Source organism: Manacus vitellinus, unplaced genomic scaffold, assembly GCF_001715985.3.
Source record: "Manacus vitellinus isolate BGI_N305 unplaced genomic scaffold, ASM171598v3 scaffold_2_pilon, whole genome shotgun sequence".
In the NCBI taxonomy this organism is placed as follows: domain Eukaryota; kingdom Metazoa; phylum Chordata; class Aves; order Passeriformes; family Pipridae; genus Manacus; species Manacus vitellinus.
In genome coordinates this window covers 20,039,173-20,060,818 of record NW_021940208.1, presented here as the reverse complement: position 1 = coordinate 20,060,818, position 21,646 = coordinate 20,039,173, and the positions used below count along the sequence as shown (strand labels likewise).

The window sequence follows — 21,646 nt, the reverse complement described above, 5'->3', positions numbered from 1 at the left end:
AGGTGATTGTGGGACCATTGGTTTTAGTGATTGCATTTAAAGGCAAATGTCTAAAGCCTCGATTTGGTGTTGGTTTTTTGTCTTTACGCCTGTGACGAAGTTACTATATTCTTACCTTCCCATGCGGTATGTGAAGACAGAGAAGCAACTAGCTCCTGGGGGAAATGAGACAGCAGTCAGTGTCTTTCATCCCAGAGCTAAATACACAGAACTATATGAAAGATAGTCCCAAAGGAAAAAGATTGTAAAGGAGCAGTTTTGCTTCAGTTATATTTAGTTTCATTCTGCATACAATTCAGAGCTGGCATGGCTGTATGCTGGTACTGTAGGTTATTTTGAGCTGTATGGACACATTTTCTCTTTATTTGAAACTAATGACTTCCCTGGTTGTGGGGGTTTTTAGTTTTAGGGCATGTGAGATTCGTGGGAATTTGATAACAAGGGTTATGTGCTGTTGTAAAAAGTTTCACATGCTCTGTAACTTCCCTTCTTCTGTCACTGTAGATGAAGGAAATAATGCAATGGATTCAGGTTACCTTCTTTTGTCAGACCTGATGTTAGGACCCTCTTACCTTTAAAGAATGGTTTCCACGTGTGACATGACTTTATTCCCTAGATATGACATGCAACCAAAGTATGTAGAAACAATAAAGTTGCTCTTAAAAGCTAGATTTTCTAGCTGTAAAGAAAGTCTCAGGAAAGGACTAAAGGCCTTTTGCTTCTTCAGAAGTGTATCATTAAAGCTGAAGACAGAAGTGGACTCATAAGTCTTACTCCCAGAATTACCAATGAACAATGTACAAAGGAGTGAGCACAAAAGCTCTGAAACAGAGTATTTACAGTTTTTACTCCTGGGGTGCTGCTTTGTGGAACAAAGACCACAGAATCAATCCCTAGCCAGACCTGCATCCCTTTCTCATTATTTTTTATTATAATATTACCTCAGAGTCTTGATTATGACCAGAATCGATTGGTTTAGGTTTCCACAATACCTACCACAAAGTTGAACCCTGCAGCAGAGAACTGGCAGTCAAAGACAAACCAATAAACCCAAACCACAAGACTGAGTGTGTACTGGGAAACAGTGTTGTCACATGTCAATACTGGGTGCACTCCCAAATGATTCTAAAAACTTGTATCTGTATGTGCATGTTTTGTATAGGCGTAATGGCAAAAATAGTTTTAAGGAATAATCTGAAAAAGGAAACGAAATATTTCTCAGGGATTATCTTGGAGCTGCAATCCTCATCGAAGTAGCAGTCTGAATATACCAGCTTTAAAATCCAGTGAGAGCTGTAACTAGCTAATAACTCTTGGGAGATGTGAACCTTGCTGCAGGGCAGAGGAGATGATGGGTCACATGAGGACTGCAGGAAGGCTCTTGTGATGGAGGCAGGCAGTTTGTGTTCAGAGCAGCAGAGAAGCTGCCTACCAGTGGAGAGTTCAAAAGGCAGTGTCTCCTTGCTAAAGGGGTGGGCTACAACAGAGTTCCTGACTTTTTTTGTATATGGGTCTTGCTGCTCCTACTGTCACCTCATTCCTTTTATCTGAGCTTTTCCCTCTCCTAGCTGCTGCTCCTGCTGCCTTCTTGACTGTACCAACCACTCCAGTGTTGTTGTTGAGAAGCCCAGCCAGGCCAGACTGTAGGAATTGATTGACATGGTCTCTGTGACCTCTGCAGCTAATGCTCTTTCTTCTTAGTCATGCCTACGTCAACAGCTGGGAATTGATGGGCTGGAAAGATTCATATGCATATGCAATGTGCTATCAAAATAATAATAGTAAAGTATCTGTTTAAATGTTTGTAGAGCTGAATCTCTGTGAAATGTGGACATTTGTTTGAAGGATTAAATTTACACTGGATATTTACCATGGACTTGATCCAGGGCTATCAAAGTTAGTGAAACTTGGACTGCATCCTGAGGCAGCAATGCCTGCAATTCTTATATTGTTTAATAAACAAACAGCTGAATAATCCTGTTGCATAAAATAGTAGAGGGTTATTCTGGCACTGTTTATTTGATTATTTTCTTCATCCATTAGCTAGTTGATTCACACTGTGTCTTCCCTAACAAGTTCTTGGAAGGCCATGGTGTTTCTTATTCTAGGTACTTTCCAGGTTTTTTTTGTACAGTGCCTATCTTGCTTGGAGCAGAAATTTGAGGGCAAAGTATGTCTTTATTTTTTTACTTGGCTTTTGATGAGGGAAAAAGAGTTTTCAGTCTGAGCTGAGAAAAAAGAATGTTGTACAAAAGAAGTCCTTTAAAATGTCACAGGAGATCTGATTTAAAGTTTCTGGTGCATCTGATTGCTACGTGAACATCTGTAGATTGGATTTATTTCCTGTAGATGCTCCATCTCTTTTACACTATTGCATTTTTTCAGACTCTGCAGAAAGACAAGGCAGCAGCAATGTAGTTAAAGTAGGTTATTGTTCTATTAACTAACACATTTGGGAACTACCGACTATCAGTAACTTCTTTGATTCAGGTCATCTTCCTTTTGCAATCTGCTCTGTGTGGTGAGGGATAGTCGGAATTCTTTGTCCTTTCTCCTGAGAGGTTGAGATTCTGCCTTTTGTATGTGCAAAACCAAAGGGTAGAAGTGAAGAAAGGCAGGTGTGCCTAGGCAGGGAGTGCTGGGGATGCTAGTCCCTTCCCTGTTCTCTTAAGATATTTCTTGCTCTATCCATTGGGGAAACAGACCCCAATAAATCACTGCTGAACATTCTCACTACCCAAGTGTGCAAGTATTGTATTTTCTCCACCTTGGATGGGCCTTTTGATTAACTTCCCTTTCCTACTGTGTACTCTACTCCAAGGAATCAACACTATTTTCAGTAAATTGTCAGGTCCTGAAGCCTCCACAAAGAGTGGGTTGGTTGTTCCCTCTCTGCTTGTATGATTCAAACAGTTTCTCTCTTCCTTGTTGGGTTTTTGCCTAAGATCAACTGATTTCCTCATGAAGCCATTTTAGGCCAAATCATGTTAAGCACAGAAAAGCAATACAATAATTTTAAGAGACAATACCTTGATCGCTCTTGCAGGGAGAATATCAGCAAGCTGAAGAAAACAGACTAACTGCTAATACCAATATGCCAAAGAGGGAAACACTTGCATCAGAAACACTCCAGTACTTATACACAGTGATTCAATGTCTCCTTAGCAACCACTTTGTACACAGATAATATTTTTAAAAATTACATATTTAATAAATGGAGCACATCTTGAAATTCTGTAATGACCTATAAGAACTATCCTTCAGTGTTGCGTGTCTTTAGTTCTGTGCATCTTTTTGGAGGGTGTGTGTTTCATTTGCGCTATTGCTTTTAAGAGGCTATCAGCAAAGGGAAACCTTCCAAGAGTTAGTAGTCACTTTTTTTCCTAGATGTCAGATCTCCTAAAACAGCTGCATGTTCCCCTTTTATTTTTCTAATGGCTATTGATGCTGTAATCAAGAGTCAAAATTTCATTAGTTACACCACTGTGAAAGACTTGCTCCCTTCTCTTGGGGAGCTGCAAACAAATAGACACTTAAGTGGGCTGTATTTTCTGTACCTTTTGCTTAATCCAGTATCTGCCACGAATCCTTCTTCAATGTGTTCTGTTATGAATCTGGTGTCTAGAGATTGTTACTTTCTTCCTTGCAGTTAGTCAAAACTGATGATGAGGAAGCAATAACTAAAGCAGAAGGCGGATTTATTGGACTTGTAAGTCATGCCCCTTGTGAAACTTCTTTGCAGTCTTCTCCCCTGAAGATGCTAGTGAAACAGAAGAGATGACAAAAATCTAGGTGAAGACCTTTTGTCTTTTCTCTGAGATTTCCCCTGCATACAAACACCATAGGTTTTTATTCTTACAGGCCTGACCCTTAGGACCAGCATGGCATGCGTGAGAACTGTAGTCCCTGGCTAACATCTAAAACAGTCTTAAATAACAGCATTATGGGAGAAGTGTCTGTATTTCTGTTGACCTATATAAAATAGCTCTTACTAAAGATATTTCATCTTAAATGGCCTTGGATACTCTACCTCCAAGATGTTCTGTAACTAAATATGAAACTCTTGAAGGGAAAATAATATCTTCATGTAAATTTTTTATTGATGTAATATAGTACTATTGGAAATGAAGAAAGGGCAAAAATGCTGATGTTCAATTGTATTGATCTTTTTTTATGATCATTTACACAAAATTAGTTACGTAATGAAGAGCTGCTGATGTGCAGTTAAATTCTACAAGGAATCCAGCTGACCTTTAAATATAGCTGATATTAAACATAATGTGGAATGTTGCCCTTCCAAGAAGGGGAACCAAAAGCATTCTTAATAAACTGCAGTAAATCTTCTGAGTTCACTGTGCATGGCCATTTATTTATGCACCTACCCTTTGAGAGTCAGTTTTAATATAAAGACTTGTTTTTAAATAAATAACTTCATGCAACTAAACTGAACAATTTCTCTGATAGGACTGAACATGAAAACCCCCTCAAAAATAAAATAAGATGTTTCTGGTGGATTTCATGTTTTACAGCAAGCACAAGTGGAGACAAATTTTGTTTAAATATTCATAAAAGACACTTCTGCAAAGTATTTTATAGGAAGGTATTTATTGTATTGAGTGCAGTCTTAATCGTAGTAGGATTTCTTTTTTTTCCCTCTACAAAATACTATTAGTGTTTTTTAAAGCTTGTTAATTTTATGGATGTGGTGTTATGGGTGCATTCTGACTTGGCAGTAATTGAGTAGCTAGTACTAGAACTATTGGACAGGGACATAATAGAACAGAATATGCACTGTTTGATCACTCATTACTGTAGCTAAGCCTTTCTGTTCTGATGTTACTATATACATATCTATCTATCCATCTATGTATCTTGTGTATGAATACAATGGCTAAAAGGAAAGGCTTACCTTTATCTCTTATAAGGTTCTATAAGCATTCCATCTTAGATTCTTTTTTTAACGCTTTGAATTTTACTGCAAAGTGAAGACTAGCTTGATTTACACCATGAGCAGTAAGCACTGGAGTGCCTTACTTTATCTTCCACTCTGTATCTTGTTCTGCTTTAAAATAATGTTAATTTTTAAAAAAAGAAAAGGAAAACAAAAAATCATTTTATGATTCTTTTTTGATCTTGCTGTCATTGCCTGTATTTTTTCTGCTCAGTGATCCATCTTCACATGTTGTTCTGACTTCTTTGTTCTTTTGCACTTCTTCCACTGTCTTTTTGGTAATCACTATACAGTGCGTTATTGTCTCACCTTTTGAGCACAGTGCCAACAAACTTTGTTGCATCCAAGCCTTAAGTCCCAGTGTTCCCTGCCTCCATTTCTAACTGTGGTGACATCCTCATAAATTACTTGTTTGCAGAACTGGAAGGGGTACTAAGCAAGTTTACAGATGACACAAAATTGGGAGGAACTGTTGACTCCCTTGAAGTCAGGGAGGCCCTGCAGAGAGACCTCAACAAATTAGAGGACTGGGCAGTCTCCAACCATGTGAAGTTCAACATGGGGAAGTGCTGGATTCTGCACCTGGGCTGGTACAACCCCAGATGTACGTACAGACTGGGGAATGAGATGCTGGAAAGCAGTGCTGTGGAAAGGGACCTGGGTGTCCTGGTCGATGGCAAGTTGAATCTGAGTCAGCAGTGCCCTGGCAGCCAGGAGGGCCAACCGTGTCCTGGGGGGCATCAGGCAAAGCATCACCAACCAGTCAAAGGAGGTGATTGTCCCACTCTGCTCTGCACTGGTGTGGCCTCACCTTGAATATTGTGTGCAGTTTTGGGCACCACAATAGAAGAAAGATATTAAGCTGTTGGACAGCGTCCAAAGGAGGGCAATGAAGATGGTGAAGGGCCTTGAGGGGAAGCTGTATGAAGAGAGGCTGAGCTCACTTGGTCTGTTCAGCCTGAAGAAGAGAAGACTGAGGGGAGACCTCATTGCAGTCTACAACTTCCTCATGAGGGGAAGAAGAAGGGCAGGCATCGATCTCTTCTCTGTGTTGACCACTGACAGGATCTGAAGAAATGGCCTGATGTTGTTTCAGGGGAGGTTTAGGTTGGATATTAGGCAAAGGTTCTTCAGCCAGAGTGTGGTTGGGCACTGGAACAGGCTCCCCAGGGAAGTGGTTACAGCACCAAGCTTGTCTGTGTTCAAGAAGTGTTTGGATGATACTCTTTGGCACATGATATGACTCTTGGGGATAGTCCTGTGCAAGGCCAGGAGTTGGACTCAATGATCCTCCTGGGTCCCTTCTAACTTGTGATTCTGTGAAGATCTTTGGTTCTTATGTGCTTTTTGGAACTAATAACCACTATTTTTCTTTTAAGTGTGGTAAATTTGTTGTGATGAGAAGTCTGTAATTGCTATTCTTTGCCTTCCTTTCCCCCAATATTACATATTGAGTCAGTGATAGTGATAATATAGTGAGATTATATAATAATAGTGAGATTTCTTGCCTGTACATGTCCCGAGTTTATGCTGCTTAAAGCTTTAAATAATCAAATGTTAACAAATCTCCCATAACACTTTCATCAACCTTTTTATGAGTCTGTTGTTTTTGATAATGTTTCATGTTATTTCCTCTGAAGTGTTTGGGGCCTGCTCTTTTGTTAGGGGTGGGCTGTTTAAGCGTGAAGGCTGGAGGAGTACTGTGATACTGGGCAGCTGAGGAAACATGAACACTGTTTACTGACAGCAGTGATCCTCACTGCAAATGATGTTTCCTGAAAAGAAAACTGCTGCTTTCAAGGATTTTCATATCAGCATTTCTAGAATGGTTAGCTGAAGAGTGATCTTAAAAATATATTTTATAGTCCATAGCATCTGAGAATGGAAGAGATCAATACTTTATGTGCTGTAGATCAAGAGCAATAAGAATAACGTTTAAGAATTTGAGAAGGATTTGATTTTGTATTTTTCTGCATTCTTTTTTTTCCCCCTTCCTCTCTAGTCTGACTTGCTGGTCTTTCACTTTTGTTTCCACAGGAGAAAGTTATGTATGTGGTTCCATAGAACCCTTCAAGAAACTGGAGTACACAAAGAATGTAAACCCAAACTGGTCAGTGAATGTTAAGACAACTTCTACTTCTCGTTCAGTGCCATCTCTTGCCACTGCTAAAGGAGGTGCTCCAGATGCAAAAGAGAATAAGGATTTCATTAGGCCTAAACTAGTCACTATCATCAGGAGTGGAGTGAAGCCACGGAAAGCAGTCCGGATTCTGCTCAACAAGAAGACAGCACATTCGTTTGAACAGGTTCTTACTGATATAACTGATGCCATCAAGCTGGATTCAGGAGTGGTTAAACGCTTATACACACTAGATGGAAAACAGGTAAGAATTTTCATGATGGCCATTCTCAGCATGGCCATGGAAAATATAATTTTCCAAAAAGAAAAGAATGGTACATTAGTAAAAAAAACCACCCCTTTTTCTGGAACATAGAATCAGACCTTCTACTGCTTAAAGTGTACTTAAGATCTGTGAGCAGTTCAGGAATATCATGAATCATTACTTGGCCTCAGTGAAGGTCTTACCATTTATGACAAATAATAGTTCTAAATCTGTCAGTTGAAAGTGTGATGTGTTTTTGGCTCTGCATGCCGGAAATGTAGGATGAAGGATGTCACTTTAAAGACACTCATTCTGTTAACTTGTTTCAGCTTTTTCTTACAGCAGTTTTATGAGTCATAGTACTTGGCTTTCCATAAGCTGTAAGAACGAACAGTGAGGACACATTCAACCGTGATAAATGCAGGCCTGTTGCTGTCCAGAGTGACTAAATGATGAATCTTTTTGCATCTAGAATGGACAATGAAGAAGGGTCAAGCTTAGAAAATGAGTGAGCTTTTTTCCCTTTTTCAGGAAAACAGGTAGGGTTATGTGTGATGCTCACATTTATTGAAGAATCTCATGTAGGTTACATGTTATTTCTTCTATTAAGTACTTTCTAGCAATGTCTCTTTTTTGCTGACTTATTAAATTGCAGTACAGTGCGATTCTTAGGAGGCTTCTGATTGAACTTGGGGATTGAGGGACATGAAAAGAATATTACAAAGTAATCCTACTTCTATTTTGTCTTTCACTTTATTTGTAATTTGTCTGTGTACATGTATTAATTATAGCAAAACTGGAGAGGCTGTTAACCTGGTGAAGGGCAAGGCTAATTTCAGCATGACCTGAATTGATTTAGAGCAATGGTGACTCTAGAGAAATAAAGCAGATATTTGCATTTACAGATTTAACTTACTAAACTGAAGAAATTATAGAGGTGTAAAATGTGGGTACAAAGATGAACGAACAGTCTTCCTCAGAAGCTAGAATCTGCTAGAGACCATGGTATTTATTCTGTAATATAGCTGCGTTTTGTGGACTCTAGGTTCAGTGATTCACAGACATGCAGCAAACAGTGTAGCTATTGGGAAATGCTGCCAAACATGCTTGATACAAATAAATTCTCAGCTAGATCTGGTGATGTCCTAACATATCTGGATATGTCCTAACATATCCAGGCATAGCTCTGGAAACAGCTACAGCAGTACCCTCTGATCTCAGAGAGGGCTGTTTAATGGACAAGCTGCTTATTTGGAGCACTGGTTCAAACTGAGGCCAAGTATGGCTTGACCAGAAGTCCCTTCTGTCTGCTGTTTTGTGTCAGTAGCCTCTGACACTAGTTACAGACAGTAGTACAGTTCTCGATGACTCCATACATGCCTGTAATGATCCCATTACTGTGACTTTGTTGGGAACTTTGACCTGGAGCAAAATGTGAATGTGGAATTCTTTTTGTCTGCAGCAAAGGTCAAGTGTTTGTTGGGGGAAAATTTCAACTCCTATCCTTCCTTACCTTGCCTCATGCTCCAGGAAACACTAAGGCTAGTAAATCTGGGGAAGGAGTTGGGTTTTTAAAGCTTCAGAGATCAGTGGTGGTCTCTGCTTTGACACTGACAGAAGATTTTGAATGACTATTCAGGTTCCTGCAAACTCTCTCAATAAAAAAGGGATGCATATATGTTTTGTATTGTATATATAAATACACTTGTGGTTTAGCTATGATAAAGTGCAGCCTGAAAAGATGTATGTGTGGCCTATTGTCTCCTGGATAATGTGCTCACTTATATCTTTTTATATTTTAAACTCCCCTTTAATGTTTTTGATTAAAACAACAGAAAAATACCTTTACACCTTTTTTAGAACTCTTAATTCCTACAAGTATATAGTGCTATCCTACTACTGAGGAGAAAGTGAAGACCAAGTTTTCTTGGCCCTGATGTTGGCATAGTTCAGTTAAATCCTTTGTCAACTCATGGACTTTGAGATGAGCTTAAATCAGTGGTGTACTGGGACACTTGTTACGTACCTCATAGCCTGAAACCAGTGTGTCTAGAAGCTCTCCCAATAGACTACTGTCTCCACACCCTTTCCCTTTTTGGATATATATGCACAATTGTGTAACTTACTGTCTAACCCTACTGGTAATGTTGGGGTTTAGGAGAAGGTGTGTGTGTTCTGCAAGTGTGATGGAGACTTTGCCTGTGGCGTGTACGAAGCAGCTTTGCTGGCAGAAAGGGAAATGAATGATTCTGTACTGAGCAGGAGCAGCCTGTTGCTCACCCCTGTGTGGGGAAGTCATTGATTTCCTGTGCTGCTAGGCAATTGCTGCTCCATTTTTCTCTCCCAAAAACCTGATCTCCCAGATGGCGTTGGGGACACAGTGATAGATTTCTTTATTGGTAAACTCAAACTGTGAGTTATTATTGGGAGGAAAATCCAGAAGTTTTTCAGTTGTAGTTGTAGTTGTGAACTTCTACTGTGACTCCTGCTGGAGCTTTGAAGGTTCTGGAAAACCTATGTTCTGTGGCTAAATCTAACAAATCTGTGATTAAATCTTTCATTGCTAACTTAAAAAGCAATGAAATCTTAAATCTCTGAGTTGAGAAAAGTAATTTACTGTAAGGATAAGAGAATAAAGCTCTCCCGGGATTATTCTTTGGGAATATAACTTGAAGAAAGACTATTCTGTACAGTTGTCTCTTGTGAGTTATTTTATGAGGCCAACACTGGATTTGCCCATCCATGGCAAAAATTGACATGAGTCCCCTGTATCGTTAGTTTGGGTGGGCAACATGGTTTGTATACTGTTGTTGGATACCATCATTACATGCCTCATGCTAATAAAAAGAAAGTAGCAGGAGTCTTAACTGGGCATCCAAGTTAGGTGATTGTCCCATACTGACACTACACATTGAGAAACTGAGCTTAAATGCTCTTCTTACAACAGCCTTGTTAGTTGTGATGTTTTGGTTTGTATCTCTAAAAGATGTTAATAAATATTGTGTTCAATAAAAAGGAATTTAAATGATGGTCTATAAAATTTGATAACAATGTAAAGAGCTTGTCTTGATGAGAGAGGTAGTGCTTGGTCAATCAGAACCTGAGGAAAGTTATAATTGCTAAGAGGAAAGCTCTCCTATGACAGTAGGTTGATTCCCCATCCCAGAAGTTCCTTCTTGCTTTTGGAAAATTCAGTAATTTTAGGTGCATATGATGCTTTGTGAGTGTTCCTTAGAATTCCAGGGGCTTGATTAAGTAGGTGTGTTCTATTAGCCATTTCACTTTTTTAATGCTGGAATAGCAGAAGAAAGGAAGGGGGAAATCAAAACAAGAAAAGGAACAAACTGAACCTGCAAAAAACCCCAAGAAAACAATCGTCAAAAAAACAAGCCCCAACAAATTTAACCCATCTTGTTTCATTGGGTCAGTGGCAGTTCAGGGACTAAAATTTGATGTTTTCTAATATTGGGTAGGTATTTACTTTGAATTTCATACATGTAATTTAGTTTTGGAAAAATGTGTTTCTCTTTACTACAAACAGGGTAACTAGTGGTTTATTTGTACGTCCTTATAACACATCAGAATCTGTATTTTGACTTGGAGGTTTCTCAAAATTCAGAATATAAATTAATTTGTGCTAGAAGAGGCATAATATACAACTGCAATCTTATCGTAAAGCACAATGGCCTCCATTTATGGTACTTTTGCAGTTCAATTATTAATGATTCCTCAGAGCTGGATAGGTTTGATAATGTGTCTAGAATAGTTTATGTGTATTTTTATGGATATACTTATGTTTCTACTGGTACAAGGTACTGATGCTCTTTGTACTCTAGAGAAAGAGAGAATCACTTCCTTGTAACATGCTGATGGATTTGAAGATGGTGGGACTCTCAGAAGTGTTTAACAGTCTTATGAGCTCAGGCCAAAATCAAAAGCTTTCCAGGGGGAGATCTTGAAGTGTTTTCTGTGCCAACTTTGCCATGTAAGGAAAATAAAAATAGAATGAGTAGGTTTAATGGCTGCCTGTAGGAATACAGATAATGAAGGTGTGCTCTTACTATAAGCATATTCAACTTTTTTAGATTAAAAGGTTGTGTAAGTGCATGAAAAGATATTGTCAGTGTTGATCATTAATATTATCACATACTTATGCAGAGAAGAAACACTTTCTCCTGGCTAAAATGTGTCTTGCTTTATTGTAGCTGCACTGTCGCAGTTTGATTTCTAACCTTTCCTTAACAGAAGGGGCGTTTTCAGTTTGTGCATCAAGATATGGTTTTGTAAAATGCAGTGTGTAGACACAGTGCAAACATCGGGGATACAAGCTGTGTGTGGAGATAGAGCCCAGTTGCTTTGTTACAAGCTCAGTGTTCTGGTTTCTGTTTGCTTGGTGCACTTCTAGAACAACACCAATGACTAAAATGGGAGAAAACTGATGAAGGTCATACTTAACAGCAAAACTGTGAAACAGTGCCATTTTTAGAAGTGTTGTGATGTGTGTATTTGTGTGGGGTATTTATAATTTGCATGTTTAGACAAAGACTAAAGGTTAGATAGCAATGGTTTGTTACCTTCTACGTCCTCCATTTCCTTTTGGCAGAACAAACATCTGGTTTATAATAGGACCTACTTATTTGAACAGGTGGTTTGCTTGGCTTAACAAGATACAAGCATACAAATTATTTTTTCAGTTTATGCGTTATGCTGTCAATTTGACTGCTGACAGATAAATGGTCAGTGGTAGAGATACCAGAATAGAAGTCACTATCTGATTTGTTTTCTTTTTTATGATAAATATTTTATGTCAAATTAGATTACCTTTATAGATATGAAATACAGCCATGGTTATTTAAAGACATATACCTTTGTATGTGTACATGTGTGAAGCATAAGATGTCCTTCAATAATCTTTCTTTAAGCCATTAAAATAGCTATTAAAATTGTGACTGAAAGGAAAGGGGACATCACAATGCTAGAAAGCTTGAAGCTTCTACATTGAGTGTAATATTGTAATATGCTTTTGATTTTTAGTGAAAACCCCCTATAAACTGGGTATGCTGTGATGCAAACAAACTCCTTCTCTTGTGGACTTGTCTTTTTTGAAGACACACGATATCTTAGTTTTTAAAAAGGAATGCTACTGTTGTAAGAAAATACTCTCTTAAGAAAACAAACTGTTTGCACCTAAACTGTGGGTGTGTTTTTTATTGTTTTGTTCTTAACAAGTGAAAAATATTTGATAATAACATCTGTATTCTACAGTAAATTCTTGATCAAATCTACCATTTTTTAGGATGTATTAAAGATCTCAAATGTCTTTCTCTAGACCTGGATTATCCTTGATACAGAAATACCTACATAAAGGAAGGTAGGTGTCATATACAGAATGACATTCTCTACTCAGCATTTGGGTAGTGTATATTGTACAACAATCCAGATAAAATGAATATTAAGCAAAATAAAATTTATGTGCAGCAAGTGACTCGTTTTATGTGTGCTGTGAATTTTGATTCACATCAGTGTTTGTAATCAATTCTGTTCTTGATATAGAAGGTGTATTTAATTTTAAGGGTGACTGGTCGTGCATGTTCTTTTTATTTGTTCTTCAGTTGTAGCTACAATCCACTCAAAATAGCACTTATTGTCCACATTTTTCAAAATAGGAAAAATTAAGTTGAGTGCGTCTTCTGTATCTCTCTCAGCTCAGTAACTTATCGTCTTTTGTGGAAGGTTTTGGAGCTCCCTGCCAGCCAAAGGCACACAGGGGTGATGTCGATTGACCAGAGAACCACAGTGAATTCTCTGTGAGATGTAGCTGTGCAGATACTGATTAATTGCAAGAAAACATTAAGTAAAATGGTTTCTACTACTCACTCAAGCATTTTAACAGGGAAGCAACAGCTTTTGAGGTGGTACTTTAATATTGCACTACCATCTGGGGACCTGAAACTCATTGTGCTTACACTGCACAAGCTGTTCCTTCCTGAAGGGTTTCTAATGTGAATGCTAGATGGCCATACTCCTCAAAAAATACCTGTTCTGCTTATTTTAAACATGAATTTTAGGGCCCTATCTGAGTGATGCTGACAGACCATCCTTTTATGTAGCTATGAGAGACACTAAAAAGAAAACCCAAAGAGCACTCTCCAGCTTGTAATGCACCTCATTTTCCCTCCTTCCTGCCTGCAGTATATTTAATCAAAAACTTTTTTTTTTTCCTTCCTCTGGAAGATCTATCATTTCTGGCTTTGGTGTTTTGAAACTTATTTTCTGGAAGGATTAAAAAAAGGAGGATTTTTTTTTTTTCTCAATACTGAGGAAAAAGCCCCCGTCTTGAAGACAGGATAGTCTGAAAAACAAACAAAAAAATCAATAATTGAAAATTGCCTGTCTCAGCAAGTCGTGATGGGCTCTGGGGGTCTTAGAAGATTCTTGTGATTACTGTTGAGAAAAGTGGACTTCTGTTACAAATTAGACTATGTTAAGAAAAGCCTAAAAATCTGGTTCAAAATCATTTGTGCTAGGGTAGACAATTTGCTGACAGTTGGTATTATCCTGGTGTAAGAGGGAAGATCTGATAGCTCCTTAAACTCTTGTGTCTCTCGATAGGCTGTTTTGATGTCATATTGTGACATTGACTAGCAATTTTAATTGTACTCAAATAAAATTCTCTGTAAAGGAGTGAACAGAAGCCCATTCCTAATTGAAAGCCTTGTGTTCATTGGTTTGTTTAGGGTTGGTTCTTATTAAGCTGAGACTGACGACTGTGTTGCTCTGTCTCCAAAAGCTGTCTCCCAATAGGAGTTTCCACGATTGCTAACTGGCATCCCATAGGAACTGTAGACTGACTTGGGAAATTAAGAAGAGAAGATACCACCTTCTGAGACCTTTAAATTGGCTTGTGTGCTGTCGAAAAGAAGAGCTGCTACTAGTTGAATGAGACTGACAAGTTGCATATCTGCTTCAATATGCTTGAAATATAAGTTGATCTTAGTGTCTTTAAGAGTATTCAGCTGCTCATTAGAGAGCTTATTTACTGTCAGAAGCCTTTAAAAGAGTAATTTCTAACTCCTCGAGATGGAGTTTCATATTGTTGTGTTAGGAAGTATTTCTCAGTGGGAAGGAGACAGTGTGGTCATTCAGAACTATCTGTTACTAGAATAAGTGTCCTTTTTCTCTATGTCTGGACTCTGCTTCATTGTTTAAATATACATATAACCAAAAAGATCTTCTCATTCAGTTAAATTCTGATTTGTGTATTACTGGCCAGTGGGGGGAAGAAGAAAAGCAAATGTAAACATCCTCAACTGAATGATCTTATTGGAGGTAGTTTTGTTTGTGGGTTTTTTTTTCTTTGCTTATTTGTTTTGCAAAAGAGAGCTTGGAAAAGTGCTTGCAGTTTTCTCTGAGGATGCTGTATGACTGTTTTGAGGAGACAGGCATGAGATTACTGGTGGTTATTGAGGAGTTTCCACTGCTCAGTAACAAGCAGTCCTCAGGACCAAATACCTTCTCTGTGAATACCTGAAATCTCTTTATGATGCTTTCAAATAGTAGCCATCCTAAACTTTCTCTGTTCTGCTCCCTGCCCCCTTCCTGTTAAGATACCACGTTTCATGACTTTGAATGAAATGAGATCAATAGCTTGAAGATTTTACAATGTCTATTGTAAAACTTGTTTGGGACAATTTTGTTTTTACTCTGAAGCTGTTACTGTTAGTAACACTTTTTTTGTTGGCATAAGCAAGTGTGTATTTCCTTTCTCTTAAGTAGTATGATGTAATAAGACTGTAAAAAGCATAGTGAATATTGGATTTGCTAGGTTGTTTCTTTTCCTTCTAAAACCAGTTGTTACAAGAGGATTAAGAACTTCTAGCCATTTAGGAGGATTCTAAGCACCATCTAAAGGAAAAAAAAGAGGAAAAAAAAGTATTTTTCTCTCAATTTTTTGTAGCATATGTGTTTCTTTCCTAAGAAATTAAATTATAGTATTCATAGAAAAAATTCTTAATACTGCATGTAGCTTATTAGAATTTAAATATTTTCTTTTTAATGTGTGTATTTTTGTATAACTCTATCCTTGGATTGTTGGGCCTTGAATTCTTATACAAACACTTGGAAAATCTTGGCAATATCTCTTTTGAAAAAAGTTGATTTAGTGAACTAAAGGATGATAACTTAATCAAACTCAAATTTGAGTCTCAGTCAGCTACCTGAGACTTGGTGTATGTCCTTGATTACATATTTTTTTATACTTAGTTTTCTGTTCAACACCTTTTTGCCAAGCTGTTGTGTAGGAGAAAATTCTTATGTGAATTATGAATATTGGGAGGGCAAACTACATAAATATTCTGTTGCTAGTTGTGTTCTTCTCTTAAAACTAATCCTTTCATTTATAGGAACCAACGTCTTTCAAACATTACAAAAGGTAATTGATACTGGCAAAAAATTCAAAAATTACTGACAGCGCAGGAAATGATAATGACTGCCCAATTTTGTACCTTGATTTTATAATTAAGCTTTTATGAACCCATTTTCTGAAACTGCATCTGAAACAGCATCTTATGTTCAGTACTTTCCAGCTTCTTAAGCCATACACTTTTTGCTGTTGCTTGTGTTGCAAGAAACACAAATATCTTTGAATATTCTACTTATTTGGTCTGAAAATGCATCTCGTGATCCTTTTTCTGTAGAAAGCAATTCTAGGACAGTGACATACTTTTCAGGTGCTCATCAAGTTAATCAAGGTGAATCCAGGTCTCTACCTCTAGAAGGATTCTTTCTAAAATGAACTCTCCTGTGTATAGTAGTTGGAGATGCAATTCAGTCTCCTCACTCTGAGTCTGAGGATTGCTTCTGCGAATTTTGGAAGTGGGACTGAGACTTGATCCCTGAGGATCTTCAGGGACAACAGTATTACATAGTATTAAATCAGTGATGTACCATGTATTCTACCTCTTTCCCCCTCCATTCCTCTCTAAACTTGAAACTAATTTCTTCAATCCAATAGAAGGTAATGACTTAATCTCTTCTGAATATAAATCCCCACTACTGCCTACCAGTTCATGGGGGCAGAATGCCCAGACTCAATCAGATTTAGACACTAATACAATTAACAGTAGGTGAAAATATTTCCTTTGTACTGAATGAAGATAGCATTACTCTGAAGATAGCTTAGGTTTTTTTATAAATAAACTCTTTTGAGACTGTTTACCTGATGTCACCAGTTAGTGGTACATGACAAGGTGTATATCAGATAGTTTGTTCTTAAATTTTATTAAGTACTTTCTCTTATGTTTTACCCAAAAAAATTTTTGAAGAAGGTCAGACCACCTGCTTACAAGTAGGTAATTTTGCTTGAGAAAACTGCCAAGAAGGGAATCGAGCTTCTTCCATGGGGTTGAATTCTTGAAGTCATAGAGAGAAGCACAAAGAAGTCTTTGGGGACTTGAAGACAGGGTATGGTACTTTACACATTGATAAAAACGAACACAAATGGGTGTGAAATTATCTGAGTTTAACCTCAGAAAGCAAGGCAGCAGACTGTAGTATGCTCCCACTGGAACCAGCAGAACTTTATAGGGTTTTGAATTCAGAGCTGGATTTTACTGCAAGTAAAACTTATGTTAAGTAGTTAAGGCTGATTGCCTCTCCCAAATCAGTTTTTCTAGTGGATTTGGTTTTCCATTAAACGTTGGATCTCACAAACTTCTTTTAAATAAAACTCCTCTGAATTTTAATAGCTTAAAACTGTAAGAGACATTTACTCATCAAGTGAATGCAGAGTGAAATCTCAGTTTGAACTGCTTTTAATTATCTTTTTGGGTTGGTTTAAGCAATGATTTTCTCAAAGCTGCTGGGCAGTAGGGGATGACTGGGGGCATCTTGTGGATTAGCCAGGGTAGAGTGCCTTTGATTAAAAGTGAGGGAAGTCAGATGTTACCTAAAATGCATATGCTGACTTTTAAAAAGAAGAGTGTTTGTTGTTTAAAATACCTTCACCTGCCTTACCTTGCAGCCAGGTTATGTATCTGTTTTGCATTAATTTGAATGGCAAACAGCAGCTGCTGCTATATAGCATGCATCCAAAACTCTTTCTTTATTCTAGCTGTCCTTGAAATATCCTGCTGTCTCATGTTCCCTTTCTTGATTTCTTATATACCTCTAAATCGTTTGTCTCTTTCTGAAGGTTTTCTAGGAGCCTGCTTCATTTTCTTTGATTTTTTTTCCAACTATTCTTATGTCCTTTAATATTATCTCCCTGTTTGATTTCTAATCACAACTCCTGTTCATTTAAAATCTAGCAAATTCTGAAAAATGGTGCTTTCAATGAAGTTTGTTCTGTGTGAAATGGTCTCCTGAGCACAACATCTTGATTCTCTAGTCCAGATCTTTTGTTCTGTTTGTGTATTGTGCATGATCATAATCAGAATTTCTTTAACCTTCTGCTGCTTCTCCATATATGAAATCTGTGTTTGCATTTACACCCACACAAGATCTAAGTTAAAGCTAATGCAATATATGGAGCTTTTAAGTGGCATACTTACATGCTCCTTGGTGAGGAAATAACTTTGAGAAGGAGCTGAATGTAGCACATGTGTGTTATGGGAAATGGTCCTGGCACACTAGACACTGATAATGAGAAACCCTGTGTTCACACAAGAATAAACTCATGCAAGCTGTAATTCTGTCTTGGTGCTCAAGAATTAAAAGGTTAAAAATATAGATACTCATGATCATGACAAAAGTCCATATATGGCATTGTTGATTCTGATACAGAGTAGGTTTTTTTCTGTCCACTTTTTACTGTAGCTACATGAGCATGTATAGTGTTAGTGCCTCTGTGTGGGTATGATGGTGCTAGCAGGGTTTACACATAAGCAGCTGGGTTTAGATTGAGAGCACCTGGAACACAAAACTGTTGTTATCTCCTGTCATCTGAGTAGCCTGTATTGCTATCTGAAATGCTTTTGGACTTCTTTTATTCTTGCTACGTAAAAATACTTCCTGAGCTTCAGCACCTTCAGTTTTCCTTATATTTGTGAAAGAGAAGGCTGCTTGTAGGTCTTGGAGAAAAAAATTGATATTTGGATGTTTCAGTTTCTAAACCAGAACACATCTGTTCTGGGGCAGATTGAGGAGCATTGTGAATACTCTGGAGTAATCTGTTTAAATAGAGTGTGATCTTGATGAATTAGGAACACGTACTGCGATCAGTGTAAAATATAATAAGGCAAATATGAAGCAGTTAATGTAGGAAAGAATAATCAAATGACTTCGGAACTAGAGGAACAGAAACCAGATAAGAGTGCAGTAAGCTTGACACTTGAAGGTTTTTAACAGAAGAAGCATTTCATTGCTATGATGGTAGAAAAATATGCATGTAGGAGAAGTGTTTTGGTGGTTGTGCAGTTGATTAGCATCTTTGTGAATGCAGTTGTTGACTTCTGGTTTTTCATCAGGGATAGGCAAACTAAAATTTCTGTATCTTATGTAAAGATAATTGGCACTAATATTAACACTGATTGCCATCAGTACCGTGAGCAAAGGCTGAGAGAGATGTAGTATCTTAAGGGATGAAATAGGAAGAACAGGACTATTCTAACTGGCTAAACCTCAGGAACACTGATACTTAAATTTTCTCTTTTTTTGGTTGAATTTAGCAGCAAACAAACTCGAGATGAACATTCAATATCTGTTGTATGGACATACCAAGCATCTAGAAAAAATCTCTCTAGGGCTCTATTTCTATAACAGAAGACAGAAATGAAATAAAACCTTTTATAAGCATGTTATAGGTATTTCAGTAGTTAATAGAATGTATGATGTTTTCAGTTAAAGTTTTTGTCAGATTGAGCACATTTACCCAAGAGCTTTTGGTTTTGACAAAAAGTGATTCAGTTGAATTTCTTTTTAAACTGACAATTTCATTAAGTCATGAGCAAGAAATAATGGTGTGAAGCTAAAATTAACTTTAAAACATTTGCTAACTTTTAAATGTGAGACCAAAAGAGCAAATGAGTAAAGATTTATAGGACTCATAGATTAATAGTACTTGTAGGAATGTCACCTTGCTAAAAAATGCTTTCAAACAAAAGTATCGCAGCTTGATTTTAACCTCATTTAAGTAGCAGTATATAAATGAAGTGTCTTGTTTAATGGCCTGCTGTGTTTTATCCTTTGGTTGTTTATGTGGGGAGGAAGGTGATGAGAATGAAAGGATGAGACTTTCCTTTTCCTGGCAAGTCTTCAATGACACTGTAGGAGGAGTAGCTTTTAAATGCGGCATCCCTGTAAAAAACTAACCCTTCCATCTGCAGATGGAGGAGGGCTGTCCTAGAAAAGAAAATCAAGCTCTGGTTTCTCTTGTGCTGAGTCCAACTGAATGCCAGTCATTTTTCACAGCATTCAGTAGGAACTGCTCTCTTAAATGTTACAGAAGGAGAGGGAGAGGAACAACTGAATGTCACTTTGTACCTCTGTAGGAAGAGGAAAGCTTTTAACAGTGCTACTTCTGTTATAGGCAAATAATCAGAAGCACCACTGAAATTAGAGGGTGCTCTGAAAAATGACTGGTTATGCTGATTGAAGTTCTTCACCACTGCTTCCAGTTCCTCCCCTGTCTTGGAGAGTCTCTCCCTTGACTTTAGTTTCAAACTGCAGCATCTTGTCCTGCTGCAGCACTGAAACAGGAATGTTAAGACATTATGTAGTCCTCACACTTACTCCCTTTTTTTTTTTTTTTTAAGCAGCCTGTCATGACTTAACATCATTCTGAAATCCTGAACTGACAGGCAACCTTACAACTCCGGATTTTCTCCCTCAGAATAACCTAGGTAGAGTGTGTGGGAAGATTTTATATCCCAAATCAGTGATAGTCTGTCTCTACAGTAAGTGTTTCTGTTCTTTGGGAGCAAAGCCTCACTAAAGATGTGTACCAACTTTCCTTAGCTTTATTCTGTATTATTTTAGTTTATTCCCTGGAATTAAGTCTTTTAACTTGGTACCAAAAAAGGTAAGCAGATAAGAAAAGGTATCAAGTAGTTTTTAGCTTGTCAAATAGAGCTGAAACAGTTTTCTAAGGTGCAGTGGGTGTGTGCTGCATTGGAAAGAGCAAAGATGCCACTTCTCCATCTTTGCAGTCCTAATCAATGTTAGGCAGAAAATGATGGATAACAGATAAATGGGAGGCTTATGCAAAATAAGACCTAGACATTTTACCTTTAGCAAGGTGTACATATTCCTTTTTAAATTAGTACTTGATCTCAATCACTTAGAGATGTAGAGAAAGAAATGCTGATTATTAAACAGCAGACATGAAATTGAGCATGAGACTGGATAACTGCCCTCTGTGCGGGAAGATAGTAGACAGAAGTTGTGAAGTCTATGAAGGTGTCATGGATGATGCTAATAGACTGGAATGATGAGTCTAAATACAGCAGAGAAGAACAGCAAGGAGAGATGAGATTGTAGAAAGCAGTATAGGGCTGCTGAAGAGACATGAAAAGATGACTCGTCTTTTACACAGGAATTTCTGTTAAATGTAGGTTAGGAAAATTTACAATTCTGTGAAACTTATGGGAGCCCTGGGAGTAGAAGGGTTATTGGTAGTCACTGCAGGGAGAGAAACAGCTGTCTCCCAAGCTGGTAAATCCCAAGTAATACATCCCAAAGAAGGAAGGGAGGAAGGACTCTAGACCCTAGAAGGGTAGATGCTGCATCATTTCCAAACACATAGCAAGAAATTTAGAGAGTCTTCTGCCGTCAACAAAAGTTGCGATATATGCGAGTAATTATGACATATCATGAGTTAATTTGGCAAAGTTGTAGCAGAAGCTAAGTAAGGGCTTTTCAAATAAAAATTTTAGCAGATAAAATACTTAGTAGCCTAACTCTGTTTTGTCTTGTTAATGGAGCCATAATTTGAGTTTTTCTTCCCTTTAGTCACCTACGTTCTTTATGACTTGAAAATATTCTGTAGGCTTCATGTTCTGTTTTCCTTTCTCAGAAAAGATGTAAGTGCTGTGAATAATACTGTTCTGAGCCAACAGGCTAATGCTAACCAGTTTCAGGTATTGCGACACATTCTGCAGTAGAAAAATCTACTGAATTAACCTGAGTTTTTTGGTACTACTCTCATTCATAAAATTTTTGTGAAAACTTTCTTCAAACATCTCATTCACTTGCTTCTAAATTGTCATATAGAGGAGAAGCAAGACCATCAGCTACTTACCAACCCTGCAAAACCTCTGAGGAAGCTGTCCTCTTGCTAATTTTCTCCTTTCTATAGGGAAGATGGTGTCTAGAA

At 37.7% G+C, this 21,646-nt stretch overlaps 1 protein-coding gene across 1 annotated transcript in view; it reads left to right on the top strand.

Annotated features, from left to right (window-relative positions):
- The window catches only part of DCLK1 (doublecortin like kinase 1), a 248,821-nt gene that overhangs the window by 16,367 nt on the left and 210,808 nt on the right, over positions 1-21,646 (top strand). The window contains exon 3 of the mRNA XM_029960882.1: positions 6,989-7,335. Within this exon, the coding sequence (XP_029816742.1) occupies positions 6,989-7,335 (347 nt within the window). The remainder of the gene's footprint in view (positions 1-6,988; positions 7,336-21,646) is intronic.